The sequence below is a fragment of the Monodon monoceros genome, unplaced genomic scaffold (assembly GCF_005190385.1).
Source record: "Monodon monoceros isolate NGI ecotype Baffin Bay Population unplaced genomic scaffold, NGI_Narwhal_1 Super_Scaffold_5, whole genome shotgun sequence".
Classification (NCBI taxonomy): Eukaryota; Metazoa; Chordata; class Mammalia; order Artiodactyla; family Monodontidae; genus Monodon; species Monodon monoceros.
In genome coordinates, this window is record NW_021703782.1 from 59,883,884 (window position 1) to 59,902,912 (window position 19,029).

Sequence of the window (19,029 nt, forward strand, 5' to 3'; positions counted from 1 at the left end):
CGAAACCAGGCCCAACAGTGAAAGCACAGAGTCCTAACCACTGGACCGCCAGGGAATTCCCAGTGAAAAGATTTTTGAGGCAGAAATATATCCCTAGCTGTTTAAAAATTAGCGCTTATGAAGAGATATTCTCTCCACTCCTCTGAGGAGAATCTTACACAGTAGTAAAGCTGTGTGAGAGCATTTTCTCTCTATGCTGTGCTTTTGAATTTTAACAGTGCATGCTGGAAAAAATTAAATAGTATTCCATTATAATGATGTTTTAGTTAATATAAAATGTATTAAAATTTGGAAGTAACAGTGACTATTTATACACCTAATTTCCAGAAATGTATACTAGCTGTTAACAGAGAGTATCAGTGTTGCTAGGAATGGAAGTTCACTGTGCATTTTTAATCTGATACTACTGCCTCAGTCTTCATTTTGTAATAAAAGTTAAGGGTCTAATTAATATTGTGATCTACAACATTCATGTGTACAGAAAGTCTGTGAGCAGCCCCTGCTTATGCATGCTATAGTTATTTTGTGACTCAACGTAGGTCTCACCTACATTAACATCAGCACAGATAAAATTTATATCAGATGTAGATTTTCAGAGGAAAAACAAATTTTTTTCCTTCTTTCTTCCTTTTGTTTTTTTCATAGTTAGCATTTTTCAGCGCAATACATTCCCCAAAGCCAGCGTAGTGAACCCAAGTGACTACTTTATAATGACACAAATTATGCCACTAGTTAATGTAAAAACTTCAGGGAACTCCAGAGGTCTTCTTAAAAGACCTATTAAAGATATCAATCGCAAACCCAAGAATAAATTACCTTTGCTGTGTTTAAAAGAATAGAGCACTGACACAGGAAAAATCTGTTGAAAGGAAAACCCACAAGCTTTGTCCCCCAAGAAGGGCTAAGGAGTTGCTTTCTCAAGGTACTATATTAAAGTGTTCCTAAAGCATTTGTTGATTGCTCTTTCCCAGTTTGTCTTCTGGTAATAGTCTTGGTACTATTTGTTTGTGCAGATGAAGGCAGTGAAGTGGAGAGTGAAATGGATGAGGAATTAGATGACTCTTCAGAACCTCAAGCCAAAAGAGAGAAAACCGAGCTGAACCAGGCATTTCCGGTAGGCTGTATGCAGCCTGTTCTCGAGAGTGGCGTGCAGCCAAGCCTCCTGAATCCAATTCACAGCGAGCACATCGTCACGAGTACTCAGACTATCAGACAGTGCAGCGCTACAGGAAATACCTACACTGCAGTCTAAAGAATATTAGAACGTATTTTTCCAGCTAACATTAACCCTGTTGATATTGGGCTTAAGTTGAAATTTTAATAAGCCTGAAGGTCAACGGTTGTCAAATTCTCTGTGCTGAACATTACCTTTTTGGAGTTGTGAAATGGAATGGGTGTATGTATTTTGCCAGGTCTTTATTTTTTTTTTTAATGTAAACAAATTATTTGCTTCTTAATAATGAGGTTTTTTTCCCTTAGTTTTGGGTGTCAAGAAGGATTTTTACAACACTTAATGTCAATGTTTTTGTTTTCTTATAATTAAAAAATAATTTACATTTTTTGTAGCTTAAAATATTTTATTGTTGATTGTTAGTCTTGGTGTATGATTTCATGTGTAAGTTTTTAATTAGATGCACTTCTGTGAAATATCAAAAGAAATGATTTTCTTTGATTTACACTGGAGGCATGCCCATTTGGCAGCAGATGCATCAAATTTGCTTTTGAAAGGTGCTTTTCATTGGACAGAACCATAAGACACTATTTTCATAACATTTTGGAGTATGGAGAGAGAATACAGAGCATTTTTATTATAGTGCTAGAGGGTTGGGAAGGTCATCTATTTTTCTCTGAAGAAAAGTTGAGCTGTGCATTTATCAGTTCAGAGTAAATGACAGAATTGCAAGAGATTATGCTAATATGTACATAATTTGTGTACATAATTATTAAACCATGTTAATGCAAGCTTCCGTTAAACATTGAATTTTAACTGTTATTTGCATACCAATTCCTCTGTTTAAAGACTACTGATTCTGTATTTGGGACCACTGCACAGATGCATTCTGCTGTTGAGTGGGGCTGTTATAGTTAGATACTGAAGCTGAAAAAAATGACTTGACTTTTTTTTTTTTTAAGTGTACATGCTACTTATGCTGAGCTGGACATACAGGAAACCATTCCATTTGAATGACTTTCTTTTATTCCAGGTCTTTTTCCTAATAGTAGTTCAATATGCTGCTATTATAAAAGAAAATTTATGGAATGCAAGGAATGTAGCAACCTGCATATCGTTATTTCCTTCAAAAATATTTCCTGGTTTCTAAAGTATGTGGATTTAAATTTTAAACAGAACCTGAAGGCAGTGTAACTGGCACACCGCACTGTTGCTTATCCCCAATTCTGTAGGATTTGGATAGGTGGCTGGATGGACCAGTGCCGTTGAAGAATGTACATCAGGGATCATCGTACCTCGGCTATTACATGGTGCCTTAAAACAGAACTGAAGCTAAGGTTTAGTAAGGCTTATTTTGTTCATGTGAATTCCTCTTCAATCCATTTGACAAGGTGTGCCTGTCATTTTCAGATTCCTGAAGTAAGGACAGGTAACATGTTCTTCAAAGGAAATTTAGGGCAAACAAAGCAAAATGAAAAGACAGAAATCACTTCCCCTCTTTGAGTGACCGTGAATTTATTTTTGTTCCTAGAGCTGAATATTACTTGATTACAAATCACATTGCTTAAGGATTAAGGATCAGATTGCTATTGTGAAATAGCAGGCTAGTTTTAATTACCAACTTTGTTACAGAAAATCATATATATTTTAGACCATTCTTATCTAGTTATAACTTAAGAAAATTAACACAATAAGCAGGTACTTATTGAAGTGCATCTTTTCAGTCTAAATGTTTCTCTGTGTGTCTCAGTGTCTGTGTGCCCACATGCACGCGCGAGTGTCCGTGGGCAGGAGTCAGCTACCAAGTCAGAAGGTGAGATCCCAGAGAGGATAACACCCATCCCTACTTTAATTTACGTGAAAAGCAAGGTTCTTTTAAGCTCTCAAATTATTAACCAACAACAACAAAAACAGGCACATCCATTTATTTAAATAGTTCTAAAAAAGCTAATTAGCAAAAATAAATAATACACAAATACATAGAGCCAAAAAAAGGGAAAGCACAAAATGATTTACAGATTGTTAATGAGGCCTATATTACACTCAAGACGTTTATCTTTCCAGTTTTATTAGGGTGGGGAGGGCAGGGGCGGGGGGTGGAAAGGAGAGGGTGAGCCAGTCTGTACAGTTGAAAATACCAAATGGCTTATTGGGTAACATGCAGTACATTTCAACTGTTGTTACTTGATTGCCTTAGACTACTCAAATAACTAAGATCAACAAAGCTTCTTAAGTAAACTTTAAATCATTCAGATATAATTTTTAAAATCGATTCAAATTTTGTATCATACAACTCACTCACATGTTTGAAAGTCTTCACTAGCATCCTAGCATCACCTTCATTTAAATGTCATTTAAATGATCATTCCCCTTTTTCCTCCCCTAAAGGCAATGAATTTGCACTATCACACACACAAACGCAAACAAACACCTTAAAGCTGCAAAGACTGTGTATCTACTTCATCGTGCATTAGGAAAGGTTTACAGGTAAAATTAAAATCTAAAAAGGAAAAAAATTCTTCATTTTGATGCTCCTTTCTGAATTTTTTCACTTCCCCATTCACAACCCCCAGAACTTTATTATATCTGTGTTGGACCAAATGTATTTACTGGTTTCATCTTGTTTATTGAATGATTTTAAATGTATTTATTATCATTGTTTAATTTAATGTTGGATATATTTGTCTCATTAGAGGAATCTGATAATGGCAAATTTAGATTGATGAAAGTTAGGGATTGGGCACCCTACAGGATTCAACATTTCTTCCAATTGTTCATGGTTTGTTCTAAATTAGGACAGATTAGAGGAATTAAATATTATTAACTTGTCTCACTAAAAATATTCTAATGTCTTTCATGAGCACAGTTAGGAACATTAATTCTTTGTGACTAGGGTAGGTAGTTCTGATCAATAGACAAAATAACATCTATGATCTCTGCTATTTCCAGTTATCTGTAATCCACAGTAAGACGCACACACACACACACACATATATATACAAGATCTCACACACACACACACACATCTTAAGCAATTTCAAATTTAAATTGTGAAGTATATTAGAAAATAAAAACATCATAATTTATACAATTGAGCAACTTGGAGCAAACATGTATTGAACATTTTATTTTCATTTTTTCTGTTCACTGAATCTGACTTTTCTAAATAATATTATGACACTAACATTCTCAGAGTAGATTTATTGACAAGTGGCAAGTACACATTTTAAGGACTTCTTAATATTTCTTGACACTGTAATTAAACACTAGTCATGAAAAATATCTATGTAGACCTAGTGCTATGCTTTCAGTGAGGAAAAATGTGAGGAAGGCATGTTGGCTACTTTTAAGTTTCAAGAAAGATATTTCTGTGTAATAGGATTGAGTATCATGGGTATAGTTTGATCTTCACATACACTTTGAGAATCATACCCAAAAGATTGGCATTCACAAAGCCAGTGAACAATGGGGTGAAATGGCTGAACCATCTCCTTGGAACACAGGGCCCAACTTTAAATTTTTTCTTTGGATATCAAGTGGCTGGTCACTTTTTCAGGATTCTCATCCAAACTACGCTTGGACTGACTGTATAAGTCTTACTGCCTTTACAGAAATCTGCTTTCCTTTTTGTGCTTTTTCTCGTACTGTATAGCACGGTTCATGCACCTCTCTTTAGGTGGTGTACTTGAAAAACAAAAGTAAATTTTAGAAAATGATTTTTAACACTGCATACCTAAAATTAGTAGTGTGCAACATTGACTGCCTTTGATTTGTAGTAGACGAGTGAAAAGGAACACGTTCTTGTAGAATGCTGTTAAAGTCATTCAGGACTGAATACGGTTTCATTACCGTAACCATCAACCTTTTTACGTGAACGCACTCTCTAGAAGTGCTAAACGTGATGCCTTTTCAAATTTGAAAAATTCTTCAGATGATATATTTGAAACATCTAAAATAATGCTGTGCTTGAAATATTAGTGTAAAAGAAAAAAATGTGGGTCACTGTGATGTTGGTCCTCCCTGTGTGGACACAAGTAAAAAGTAAAGAACTGGCAAGTCACCTTTGTGTGCAATTTGAGGCAGTGGTAATATACAACAAATTGACCTTTGTTATAACCTCCCCTCCCCCAAATTCTTGGTGAGAAAAGAGCAATCATCAAAAAATTGAAGTTAGAACTTGTGATTTGTATGAATCACACCAGAACATGGGGGAGAGGGGTTGACATGCAGTGCTATTGAAAATTAGGCTTGTCACTAGATCAGATCAACCTCCATGTGTATGGTTAGAACAAATCAATTAATGGAATCCTAGTATTTCTGCAACTTCGGTGATTTTTTAAAAACTGGAATAGAAGCATTAATTCAGTGCTTAGTTCTAGTATTAGAAAACCCCTTTGATGTAATGCCTTGTATTAACCCTTTGAGCATTGTAAGATATACAATGGGGGACAAAAGCCTTTCAGATCATTTATTTAGACTTAGACCGGTAAAATATACTCTATATCCAAATGTCTAATTATGCTGTTTTTTAAAGGGGGGGGTAGGAAGAGAAAGTGTTTCCACGCTGAACACTTGCATTTTATATACAACTCTTAATTTTCTTCAAGAGGGCTTGATATATTTATTCCCAAATATTCACTGCCATCTAAGTAAGTGTACTGTTTACAGAAAAAAAATCAACTTTTCTAGCATCACATCATGACTCTAGAAAAGGAGGACAAATACATGGGCCTGTAGACCTATGTTGTAACTGATCTCTGCACATTGAAAGTACCTAGATTGCCTTTAAAAGGTATGATAAAGAAAGGGTTACATTTCTTTCTTTTTTTTTTTTTTTCTCCCCAAACAGAACAAAAGATCTCGTTTATTTAGCTTTAGAAAGTACAATTGTAAGTGAAGCCTTAGGAAGAAACGAGTTCAAGTGGATAAAGAAAAACTGAACTATGGGGCAGGTAAGCTATTTGGAGTTAGATCTCTCATAAAATATTGTTTGGGAATTTCATATAGGGCATAATTTTATCTATGCTCCAAAACTTTAATACTTTGTCAAAAAATTATATATAGATAGAATGGAGAGCAAAGCACTTGATTTTAAGCTCATCTGTCAGGAGATGCTATGACTACTGCTTCTGATATCTGTAAATGCCAGTCTGCTTACACAATTGCTGACTTTGCTCAAGGGCCTCTCTGCGTGCACTGGGCCCCCTTTGTCCCCTGTGAGAGGGAACATGAGAGCAGTGTCGTCTGCAGATGTGCTTGCGCTGCCCTAGCCGGGCGCTCATAAAGAGTGTAACCTATTCCGATGTCTGGTGAAAGGACATCCATAGCATAGTGCAAGTTTGCCGTAAACATTGCTTTTTTAGGCAGTTTAGGAAGTCAGACCATGCAAATTACTCATGTGTTAACATGCAATACTCAAAGGGTTTTAATTTAACTCTCTTCTTTTGAATTCTTCATGATGATTTACTGTAAATGCTTCTCAGTTTGCATGCCTTGATCATTGCTGCTAGTGATTTTATGTGCCAGTAGACCTGAGTTTAGTTTACCAATTTTACTTAAATAGTAAAAGCCACTTACAAAGTGACTGCCTAGGATTTTTTTTTCCTTTGGTTTGAAGTAATTGGTAATATATCCTATTTTCAAAAATGTATTTTGTCTCTTATTTGGTTCTGGTATTTGATCCTTCCCTACCCCTACCCCACCACCACCTCTTTCCTTTGTTTTTTTAAATAAATTATGATGTTGGGATTGGAAGCCCTGAGTAATGAAATCTTTGGTAAGAATTGTTTAGCTCAATAATGAGGACAACAAATCTTTATTAGAGGAATTATGATTCTGGGGAGGAAAGAAAAAGTGAAAACTCCCATTGACAGTTGACTACCAAGTAAATTTTTCCTTCAATGAATTAATACTTTTGAACAAATAATTGCCTTGTTTTAACCTGCTAAACGTGATTTTAAATGACCCAATAAAGGAGGTATTGAATTTTATTCGTTTAAAAAGCATCTTTTGTACCAAAGCAAATTTTTTTCTATACTCATCTCCATCATCAATTGGGACCTATGGTGGTGACCAGTGCATTGGTTACAGAAACTATAAGTGAGTGCCTTGAGAAAACTTGGAAATTTGTGCCTGGGGTGTTAAACTTTTAATTAGGTTAATTGTAGTGCTTACCAATCAGTAATTCTACTATCACTCAGGGCTTTCGTACCTTCTAGGTAAAACTTCTTTCATTGTGTTTTTTTAAAATACTGTATTTTTTTTTAAGTGCCATCATTTAAATTTCACTTAGTAAGTGGCAGATTACATTATTCAGTCCCACAAGCACAGAAACATAGTAACACTAGGAGATATTTGAACATTTATTTTACAATCGACTGAATATATTATGTAAATGAGGTAAGCAACTTTTGTAGAGATTGTATGTGTGAGATAATGTAATGTTCTTTTCCAGTTTTTGGACTACAGTTGAATAAACTTTTTAATTATTTAAAAACATCTTTACCGAATAACATGTGATGGTTTTTTGTATAATGTATTTGGTTTTGTAAATACGTATTTCCTGATGTGATTTTTGTGAGAAATGCTAAATCTTTTAGTATATCATGTCCTCTCAAAATTGGCAGGAGCTAAATAATAGTTTGTGGGCGATTTGTATTGTGTACTGTACAATAACTGGGGAACTTTTATAATTATAAAAATATATATTAACTTTTAGTGTGTTGTTTAAACAAATGACTGGAACATACTAAAGATATTAGTAGGATTTTTCTGAATATTTCAGACTTGAACTCAGGCTAGCTTTCTTGTGTTTTTCAAAACAAAATGGTGTCTTGTCTTTTAAAATCAATAAATTTGTTTCCTTGTTACAAATACATTCGAAATGGCTTGATTCCCACCCACCCCACCCCACCCCGCAAATCATTGCCAGGATGCTGATATTACACTGTCTCATCTAGAGGGTAGTCTCTGTGTCATTCACTAGCTTAGAAACAAAATTAAGTTGTTTTCCTTTTTTGTGTCAAATGAAATTGGCAATATTTATACATGAACAGCACAAAAAGAGAAAACAAAATTATAAGCCCAGCAGGGTACAAATCTTACCCTCCAAGAAAATTAGTGATTGAGTGCTGTTTAATTTCAAAAGCTGTCAACATTCCCATTGTAAATTCCAGATTTTTGGATGTTCATAATGTGTTTGTTTTATGTCACTTCACATTGATATTTGGCACCCAAGTTCCTTGCTTAGATTGAAATAGCTTATTAAAATTCATTTTAATATACGTAAGAAGATATCCTGCCCCAATTTTTTTTCTTCTTTGAATTATATATTTACATACCGGAAAATTCATCCGTTTTAGTGTACATTTCTGTGAGTTTTGACAAACACACACATTCACGTAAACAGCACCACAATCAAGTTTGAAACATTTTTTACCTTGTAGGCCTTTTTTTTTTTTTTAATCATAATATACATAGGGTCTCCTCCTAGAATATGGAATAACCAGTTCATTTGGGTTTCTTTAAATGATAGAAATGAAAGGCAGAAAATATTATTTTGGGAATCTCCAGCATGGTGCTTTCATATCATAATACAAAGTTACTTCTAAAACAAACATTGACATGTTAGCCCACAGAAACACCAAAATCATTCTAACTTATATGGACATTTAATTCAGTAACATAGAAATGTACCAAATAATGTTATTTAATAAATAAATGAAAGGAAGAGACAAAATTATAGCCAGTATAAGATACAATGTAGAGACAAAGTTATAGCCAGTATAAGATGCTATTAATACTATGCTAGAAAGAAAATGAATCTGGCCAATTTAGGCATTTTTATGTTGCAGCCATCACACATGGGAGATATTTAAGACTTTGTACAAAGAAATAGAGTTCACAGTTTCTAACCTTATTTTTGTACTTGGTTTCCCTTGGAAATCTGAGGTCTTTCAAATATATCCTGTAATTAGTACCTTTACTTATTGATTACAATATTCTTTCCCCCATAGGTTCTTAATATTATTTCCTTTTCTTTTGGAATCTGGATATTTCAAGACTTGAACTCAACCTGAGAAATGTCACTGGTTTTCATTAGCTGATTCAAGTCAGTCCACCAGATTTTTTCTTCAGCGTGGTCTAAAAGTAATGCATGTTGAAATTTGTCATTTGGCTGACACGCAGACTTTTTGTGTGTGGAACACCATAATAAGTAGAGTGGCTGCCATTTTGCTGAGGATAATGTACTTTGAAACTGGGGGAAGGGAGCAGGAGAGCACTCTGGTCTGATTCTGGTCTGCTTCTCTCGGAAGCAACAACTGGACCAGGAGGCAGGGTCTGCTTACCCTTAAAGGGGCTGGGTGGCAAGCAGAGGATTTAGGCTGAGGGACCTTAGACATAGTAGCTTCCTGGTTTTGCATCAGCTTATTGATAGCTCTGAGATTGGGAAGTATCCCATGCATTACTGGTTACATGGAATTTGTGTCTGAATTGTCTGCGCAAAAATATATTAGTAATTAAAGTAAATATAAGTGCACTATATAACGCAAAAAGTAAAAGATTGTCAGAAGGAATTTTAAAAGGCGACACCTCTCTGTGTGTCTGGATAAAAGCACTCAAGAAGAACTGAAAGCAAAAAGATAGGGAAAGAAAGAAAATAGAAAAACTAATTATGAAATACATAGTGATAAATCTGATGAAAGGTGTGTAAGACCTGTACACTGAAAAACTATAAAACATTTCTAAGGAAATCAAAGACTTAAATAAATGGAGAGATCTACTGTGTTCATAAGGCAAAAGACTCGATATTGTTAAGATATTTTTTCTCCCCAATTTGGTCTATAGAGTCAACACAGTGTTCATCAGAACCCCATCAAGCTTTTAATAGAAAATGGCAAACTGACTTTACAATTCATATGGAAATACAATGGATCTAGGATAGCAAAAAAACTTTGAAAAAGAAGAACTAAGTTGGAGAACTACCAGTACCTGAATTCAAGGCTCTTATAAACTACAGTAATCAAGACAGTGTGGTATTGGCATCAAGACAGATCAACGGAATCTATCAAATGGATCGATGGAACAGAATAAAGAGTGCAGAAATGGACCCACACATTTACAGACCACTGATTTTTGACAAATGAGCAAAGGCAATTCAGCAGAAAGTGTATGATCTTTCAAAAAATAGTGCTAGAGTGATTAAATATCTATATGTTAAAAAAAATGAACTTTGATCATTACCTTACACCATATATAAAAATTAAACATCATAAACCCATATATAAAGCCTAAAACTATAAAACATTTAGAAAAAAAATAGGAAAAACCTTTGAGATCTTGGATCAGACAGAGTTTTCTTAGATGTGACTCCAAGCATGATCTATTAAAAAACAAATTGCTAATTTGGACTTTATCAAAAATTTTCTGCTCCTCAATAGACACTGCTAGGAGAAGGAAAAGACAAGTCATGTATTGGGAGGTGATTTTCCTTGGGTCTTTCATTTTTTTTTTTTGCATATGTTTTGAGCAAATGCATTAACCACTTTTGTTCTGGACTATTTTTTCAAAGCTATATGTAACAAAAACCTTTGGAAGATAGAGATAAAGGCTCCCACTGGGGCAAAGGGCATGCTTGTTTCCTGACCAGGGCAAAGGTTGGGTAGCTTTGCCATCAGCCCTCCTTAAATGATCGGGGATTTAAACTTGGGGTTTCTCAGCTGTGACACAAATCCACCCTGTGTGCAGAACCTACCTGGGCCTTTCCATGTCCCTCAAGGGTCTTGGAGCGTTTGGGGGAGCAAATGAAACAGATGTGAATATGCAGTTCCAAAGTCCTTTTTCTCTAACCCAGGAGCTTCGTGTGTCCTGCCAGTGTCTTTAACACCCTGGTAGGATCACTTGTTAGTTTGCCAGCAGGCTAAAATAAGTTTCTGACACCACCAGCTGGGAGAAAACATTTACAAAACATATATCTGATAAAGGACTTGTAACCAAAATCTATAAAGAACTCTCAGAACCCAAGGTGTTGAAAGTTTATGTGTATAGCACTAACCACTTTTAACACTAAATAAATATTTGGATGAATATTTCCTTAATGTCCATTTCCCTTTATAATTCCAAACTTCATGATTTCAGGGACCTCTTGGTCTTTAACTAGATGCCTGCCCCTCAGGTTGCAGTTATGATGGATGATGAGCTAATGGGCCACTTTCACAGGGAGACTGAGCTCCTGGATCTATTGCCTCTTCCTGTGTCCTGTGGGTGGTGAGTGTGTAAGAACTCTGTTGGTTACAGTCCTGTGGGCCACTAGAGCCAGGCCATGAAGAGGTGTTCCCTGGTGGCAACCTCAAAAACCAGGGCACCAGACAAGAGTATAAGCTCCTTTCTGGGCGGTGCTGGTGAGCTGGAGGGAGGCATAGGGAGAGCGCAAAGCCCGGGACCGCTAGCCTCCATTCTCTGAGGCTGGAAGGATGCTCCCCAGGCCAGAGCTCCTGGACCAGCAAACGGGCTCTTTCTCAAGACTGGGAGTATGTGTCAGTGAGCTGTCTGTGCAGTGTCCTGGGGGTGGTAGCCTGCCACGACTGTCTCTCCATTGTTCCAGTCCTGTGGGGACCAGGAACACAAGACACACACCGCCCCCCCCCCCCCGGCCTACAGAGCCGCGTGACTGAGCAGAGTTCCCTGGACGGCGGCCGCCGAACCGGAGGCACCAGACACCTGTGAAAGCTTCCTTCCAGACGATACTGGCTCTGGAATGCAGCAAAGGGAGAGGAAGAGAGCACCTGCCAGGAAGAAAATAGAAAGACCTACTATAGTTTACAACAACAAAAAAAGATGGCGCCGGTGGCTGGAGCCAGGCTCGGGCAAAAGGGGATGGCGCCAAGCTGTCTCCCCGGAAGGATACCGGTGGCCCCAGGTGAGCGGGCTAAACTACACGCCGCGTTTAATAGAAGCAAACGAGCTTCCTCCTTCACTTCAAGTCTGCGTGGAGCCTGGGGCGGTGAGTCCGGGCGTTCCAGCCCTTTAAGAGCCCTTCTCAGTTTTGCTAGAGCCTTTTGGGTCTCCAGGACTGGAGCCCTGTTCGTTTTCAAATGTTCTAGATGTTTGGGGGGCTCGTCTGTAAGGTGAAGGTCTTAAAAGTGGAGGTGCCCAATGTGGGGTAGGAAGGCTTGGCTCTTCAGGGAGAAATTGGGGGAGGGGTGGGGTGTGGTGGGGTGAAGTTTGTGGTGAGGTTGTGTCCCAGTCTCTCCTACCCGCTTTGATGTGTTTTTGTTTCTTGTTTACCCAACGTATAGGAGTTGCTCAGCCAGCCTTTAGGGTTTTTTCAGAGGAAATTTGTTCCATCTGTAGCTGTAGATTCCGGGTGTCCATGGGAGGAAGTGAGTTCAGGATCTTACAAGTCACCATCTCCAGTTGAAACCTCAGGGACCTCTCAGTCTTGATCACTACATAATTCCCAGGGTGTTGCATGGTACTTAGCATATTATTTAATCAACAAATACTTGTATGAATTAAGATATTCTCATGATTATACCTAATGATCGTACGATTTAAGGTTGATGGTTTCTACCATTACAAATAATTCTTAATGACGCCTCGAGCATTTTTCTGTGCATTCATCCTATTTTTCCCATACACACACATTCTCTATACACATTTCTGGAAGCCAGTACATGGTAAAACTTTTTTGGAAATGTTGCTGAACTCTGTAAAAGCCTAAACCAATTTGTAATTCCTTCAAAAGCTCTGAATCAAATCACTAGAAGCTAGTTAGTTGAAAAAAATTGTTGTAAAATCATCTTATGTTTGATCTAGGACTGTTTGCCATTTTACAGGCAGAGATATCAACACTTAAAAAATTCCTAAATAATTTGGCAAGTTGATTACTCAGCAAAATGATATTTGATTATTTGGAACCCTTCCGTCAGCAGTTGCCGTATTAATTGTGGATGCCCTTTGGGCAAATAAATATTTTATACCCCAAGTGATCATCCTAAACTTGGAATAGGAATTGCAAATGCAACACTAAGCACTTATGTTAACATGTCATTACACCACTGTCATTTTAATTGTAGCCTGTTAAACACACCTACATATTCTCAGAACACGTCCTTACGTGTATAAAGTAGAGGAACTGTTCTCTAAATTATGAAAGAAGAAATTTTAAAAAAATCTTTCTGATCTAAGAAGTGACTCATAATCTTACCAAACTGAAAACAACCCATTTCCTTCAAATGTAAAATAATTACAAGCTCTTTATATAAGGAATACCATACATTAGTGAATAAAACAAAGTACAATTAACTTGATAAATCTCACAAACATTACATGGAAAAAGAAGCCAAACATGAAGGAATACATGTTACATTATTCCATTTATAAAGTTCAAAACCAGGAAGACGCATACCAAAGTTTATTGCTTACCTTTGGAGAGGAGAAAATGAAGCAAACTTAGACACTGGGTTGTGCTGAAGGAAAGTGCAGCCTTTATTGCAGGGTGCCAAACAAGGAGTCCAGGGCAGCTAGTGCTCAAAACACCCCAACTCACCAATGGGTTTCAGGAAAGCATTTTTAAAGGCAAGGTGAGGGAGGGGAGTCTCAGGTTATATGATGAGCTCATGCACAGTTCTGTGATTGGCTAATGGTGAGGTAATAGGGCAGTGTCACAGGGGTTAACATTATCAATCCTTAGGTGCCAGTAGGTCTGGGTGCTACATGCTCATGTTCATCAAGTAGTTAGTTTCTTCCATTTGGTGGTAGTTTTCACATCTGTAAAACAACTCAGGAAAAGTGCATCAGGTACTATGATCTAGGTATTTCAGAGAGGAGATAAAACAGAGGATATGGAGGAAGGGTCTGTCCCAGGAAGGGCCCATAGGATCCTGTTCGGTTACAAAAACATTTGCAATTAGGAAAGAGCTCAAGGTTTTCTGGTGCTAACAACATTATATTTCTTGATCTGTGTAGTTGTTATCTGTATATATGCTGTAAGATAATTCATCGAGCTGTTTTTTGAAAAACATCAAAACTAGTCTGAGTTCAGTCTCACCTAATGGCTTAAAATCCCAAATCCACCCAACAGTTTTCTTGAGCCCAGGAAACATTTAACTTATGCATTTATATTGAAAGGTGTCCCAAATACTGTGTTTCAGCTTTACGTTTAACACATTATTTAATGATGTCTTAAACCAGAAGTAGCTATGAAATGTTCATGCTTCAGTAATCACAATTGAGTACTGCCTACCTGATTTCTTATATCTTATTACAAAAGGATAAATTTGTTGATTTGAGTTAACAAATAAATGCTAAGAATATTCTTTTTAAAAAAAAATCTGAGTGCCTGATAAGAGTAAAGATACACTCTGTAACAGGAAAATTTGGAAAGTCTCCCAAATTTACAAGCTGTCCAGATCCTGCAGAAATGCGTTTCTCAGTGGTCTAGAGTTCCCAGTGTTTTTCCACTTTGCCCAAATGGCTATTCAGATGATTAACGTCTGTGTAAGGTTCTGTACATCAGAGAAGTAGCCCTGTGATCTTTAGAAGATAGAGGGCTCGCTGTGGCACTCGGCAGTAGACCAAGACCACAGAATGTGTCTAGGGGAAACCCTAAGAAACAGCAGATATGGGCAGGAAATCACACTGTTTGTACTGCAGAAATAGTATGGTTTACTTGCTTGATAGGTGTGCTATCACTGCCATATGCCCAACTTCAGTCAATTAAACCTAGGATGCCATATGGCCATCCCGAATGATTTGCAAAATCCAAAATGCCACACAGCTTAGGACTAGGGAAACAGCAAGAGTCATGCTCTTGCATAGAAATGCTTTTGCTAAGCAGTGTCATAGGAATGAAGAGAGCCAGAGACGGGAACTCCGGGGCTTGTCTACCCCACTCCTCTAGCTGTCCCTGTCCGTGCTGGCTGTCAACTATTGAGCCGATAGGGATGTCCACACTCACTGTCTGCCCTCCTCATTAGTCCTACCACTCTACCTCCGGCTTTTACTGAACTCAATTTTCTGGCACTAGAATGTTTCTTTATCTTATTAGAGGCCCAATTTCTTTTTTTTTTTTAATTTTATTGAAGTATAGTTTATTGACAATGTGTTAATTTCTTCTGTACAGCAAAGTGACTCAGTTATTTTTATATATATTATATATATTCTTTTCCATTATGGTTTGTCACAGGATATTGAATATAGTTCCCTGTGCTATACAGTAGGACCTTGTTGTTTATCCATCCTGTATATAATAGTTTGCATCTGCTAATCTCAAACTCCAACTCCTTTCCTCCCCTACCCCTGCACCCACTTGGCAACCGTAAGTCTGTTCTCTATGTCTGCGAGTCTGTTTTTGTTTTATAGATATGTTGACTTGTATCATATTTTAGATTCCACATATAAGTGATATCATATGGTATTTGTCTTTCTCTTTCTGATCTACTTAGCTTCGTATAATCATTTCTAGGTTCATCCATGTTGCTGCAAATGGCGTTATTTCATTCTTTTTGTTGGCTGAGTAATATTCCATTGTGTGTGTGTGTGTGCACGCGTGTGTGTGTATGTGTGTGTGTATACGTATGTATACACACACACACATATGCACACACACCACATCTTTATCCTTTCATCTGTTGATGGACATTTAGGTTGTTTCCATGTCTTGGTTATTGTAAATAGTGCTGCTATAAACATAGGGGTGCATGTACCTTTTTGAATTATAGTTTTGTCTGGGTATATGCCCAGGAGTGGGATTGCTGGATCATATGGCAACTCTATTTTTAGCTTTTTGAGGAACCTCCATACTGTTTTCCATAGTGGCTGCACCAATTTACATTCCAACCAATAGTGTGACAGGATTCTCTTTTCTCCACACCCTCTCCAGCATTTGTTATTTGTAGACTTTTTAATGATGGCCATTCTGACCAGTGTGAGGTGGTACCTCATTGTAGTTTTGATTTCCATTTCTCTAGTAAATAGTGATGTTGAGCATCTTTTCATGTGCCTATTGGCCATCTGTATGTCTTCTTTGGAGAAATGTCTATTTAGGTCTGCTGCCCATTTGTTTGATTGGGTTGCTTGTTTTTTTGTTGTTGTTGTTGAGTTTATGAACTGTTTATATATTTGGGAAATTAAGCACTTGTCGGTTGCATCTTCTGCAAATATTTTCTCCCATTCTGTAGGTTGTCTTTTCATTTTGTTTATGGTTTCCTTTGCTGTGCAAAAGCTTGTAAGTTTGATTAGGTCCAATTTGTTTATTTTTGTTTTTATTTCTATTGCCTTGGGAGACTGACCTAAGGAGACATTGGTATGATTTATGTCAGAGAATGTTTTGCCTATGATCTCTTCTAGGAGTTTTATGGTGTCATATCTTATATTTAAGTTTTTAAGAGAGGTCCAATTTCTTAACAGTAACCTGTAGGTGCATCAGTTCGAACATCGAGTTTTACAAGGTGGCTTCTGGGGGAGAACATATCTGCTGCCATGTTCTGCTGGGAGAATTCTGAAGCGTCACCATCAACCACTTGCTTTTCCTTGGGTAGCAGAGTTCATCTGAATCTTGTCCAAAAAGGATTTTCATTAGGAGTTAGGAGGAATGGACCCTTTTTCATAAAATAATAAAGTAAAATTGCACAGAAGTATACAAAGTAAAAAAAAAGTTCCTCCTCCCAATCCAATTCTACTTTACAAAGATAACAGCTAATAAATGTTCTGCTAACCAGCAGAAGGGGAGCTGGAAATAGAGATTTAAAAAATACTTTTGTAACAGAGTGAGTTTATGGGTTGTGAAATTTACACCCACTACACTAAAATTCTTGGGCTCCTATAAATGGCACACCCCCTCTCTAAAATTCAGCACATTTCAAAGTTTCCACTTTCTTTACATTTGGATGTCAGACTTATTAGGAATTCTGAATGCATTAACTTATTTTGTCTGCATCACCAGTACGAATACATGCTGGGGGCACAGGTCCTCCAGTCTTCTTGCTCAGGACTGAAGGACCAGCAGAAGGTGCTGGTGGGGCAGTGGCCTGATGGGGACGTCTCTCTCTGCTCACTGAGGGTGGCTGCTTAGTCATGGGTTTACAAGAAGTCTGTTCTTTACATTTGACTTCATAATTTTTTCTTTCACCCTAAGAATGAATTTGAATATAAAGGTTCAAGGAGACCAAGATCTATTTTAAAACGCTACAACACATTCCACCAAGCAAAGATAAAAGTGGGAAATGTGTGTAACACATGACTCATGATTCCTCAGACTCAGTGTTACACACTGGACTGATTCACGTAACAAAATCTGAGAAATTAGAGTATGAACCTGGTACAGCTATAAGGGGAGTGAGAGTAATGTGTCTAGAGGGGAAATTTATTCCAGAAGGGAGATGACAAGTCCTGAACTCAAGATGCTGAAGCCCAGAGCACTGGGGTAAGGTGCATGCTCGTTAGCTAAATTGATTTGTTCCACCTCCAACACTCCTTCAGATTTGGGATATTTCTTCTCGAGAGGAGCCAAATTATGAAATTTAGGTGTTCTTCATAACTGTCCATGGATGTTTATCAGAATGTAATGCAATTGGGACTGGGCAGACACAGCACTGGTTGGCCATGCTGCAAGGGTGAACAGTGTTTTGCAGAGATGCCTTCTGACTGCTTGCTTCTTGGTGGTTAACATAAAGGACAAATATTAACTCAATTATCCCAACAACTCTACTTTGGGGTAGTCTCTATTGTCAAACCCCATTTTAGGAAGATACTAAATATTTTTTAGGTGCTATTTTAAACAACTGTTATGGGTAACTGCTGACCGCCTGTTTTCACATAATGGCACAAATCTCAGAATGTCCACATTCTATACATAGCTCTCCAAAGGTCAATCCTTGGGCACCATATGCTTCTTTGAAATAGTCAGCACTGGATTATCTGTGCCAAGGAAGAGGAGAGTTGTTGTGGGGAAGCACACATGGATGGATCCTGCTGGGAGGTTCATTAGGACCACTAATAACATAGGTGTAGAGGAGAAGCTAAAGGTATGAGTTTTCTAGTCAGTTGGCCTGTCTTCCATCCCCAGCCATGCCATTTGCTAACTATGTGGCCATGAAAATCACTTTTCTAAAGTTCAGCTTCATCATTTGTAAAATTAAGATAAGAATAGGATTCACAACACAGAGGTAGTGTGAAGATTAAAAGAGATAATACATAGCCAGTGAGCTGTGTGGGAAGCCCAAGGGCATGCTTGTGGGAGGGTCTGCAGCCCCTACCCACCATCCTCTGGGCAGTTCAGGGGGAAGGGCTTGGTCAGTTCTTGCTATAATTATGCCAGAGGAAAATGACATTTTTCTGGGATTCCAGTCTTTCCTTTTTGACTGCTGATAAAGCTAATAATTAACTCTTTTGGAGTCCTTTTAGGTTCAGTAATGAGGACTTATTTACTGTCTTCTTTCTCATCCAGGTATTTTTCAGACATGCTTTCTTTGATTAATGCTTCTCTACCATTCGCTCTATCTTGTTTTCTTAATTGTTCCTTGAATGTTTGGTGAACTTCCTCAGTTCAAGCCACTTGGACCTAGAATTTCCTTTTTGGGAATATTTTAAATGACTGGTTCAATTTCTTTAATGGTTATGTTACAACTCAAGTTTTAAATTCCTTCCTAGGTCAGTTTTGATAAGTTACATTTTTTTTAGAAAATTTTCCATTTTCTCTAGGTCTTTTTGTCTAATGACAAAAAGATGGTCCGGGACATTTTGTCATGTGTTTGTAATCACTCTGAACATTGTCTGATTTACCTTATCATTTCCTGTTTAACCCATGGACAACTTGGAAGTCTGTGTCTTACTTTCCAAACATATGAAGATTTTCT

At 37.4% G+C, this 19,029-nt stretch overlaps 1 protein-coding gene across 10 annotated transcripts in view; it reads left to right on the top strand.

Moving 5' to 3' along the window:
- The window catches only part of RFX3 (regulatory factor X3), a 288,861-nt gene extending 287,288 nt beyond the window's left edge, over positions 1 to 1,573 (top strand). For 9 of the 10 annotated variants that reach the window (XM_029201564.1, XM_029201562.1, XM_029201568.1 and 6 more), the window contains one exon: positions 1,014 to 1,573. In XM_029201564.1, the coding sequence (XP_029057397.1) occupies positions 1,014 to 1,252 (239 nt within the window). In that variant the 3' untranslated portion in view covers positions 1,253 to 1,573. The remainder of the gene's footprint in view (positions 1 to 1,013) is intronic. The other variant, XM_029201572.1, reaches the window with a different exon arrangement.
- Positions 1,574 to 19,029: the final 17,456 nt, after the last annotated feature.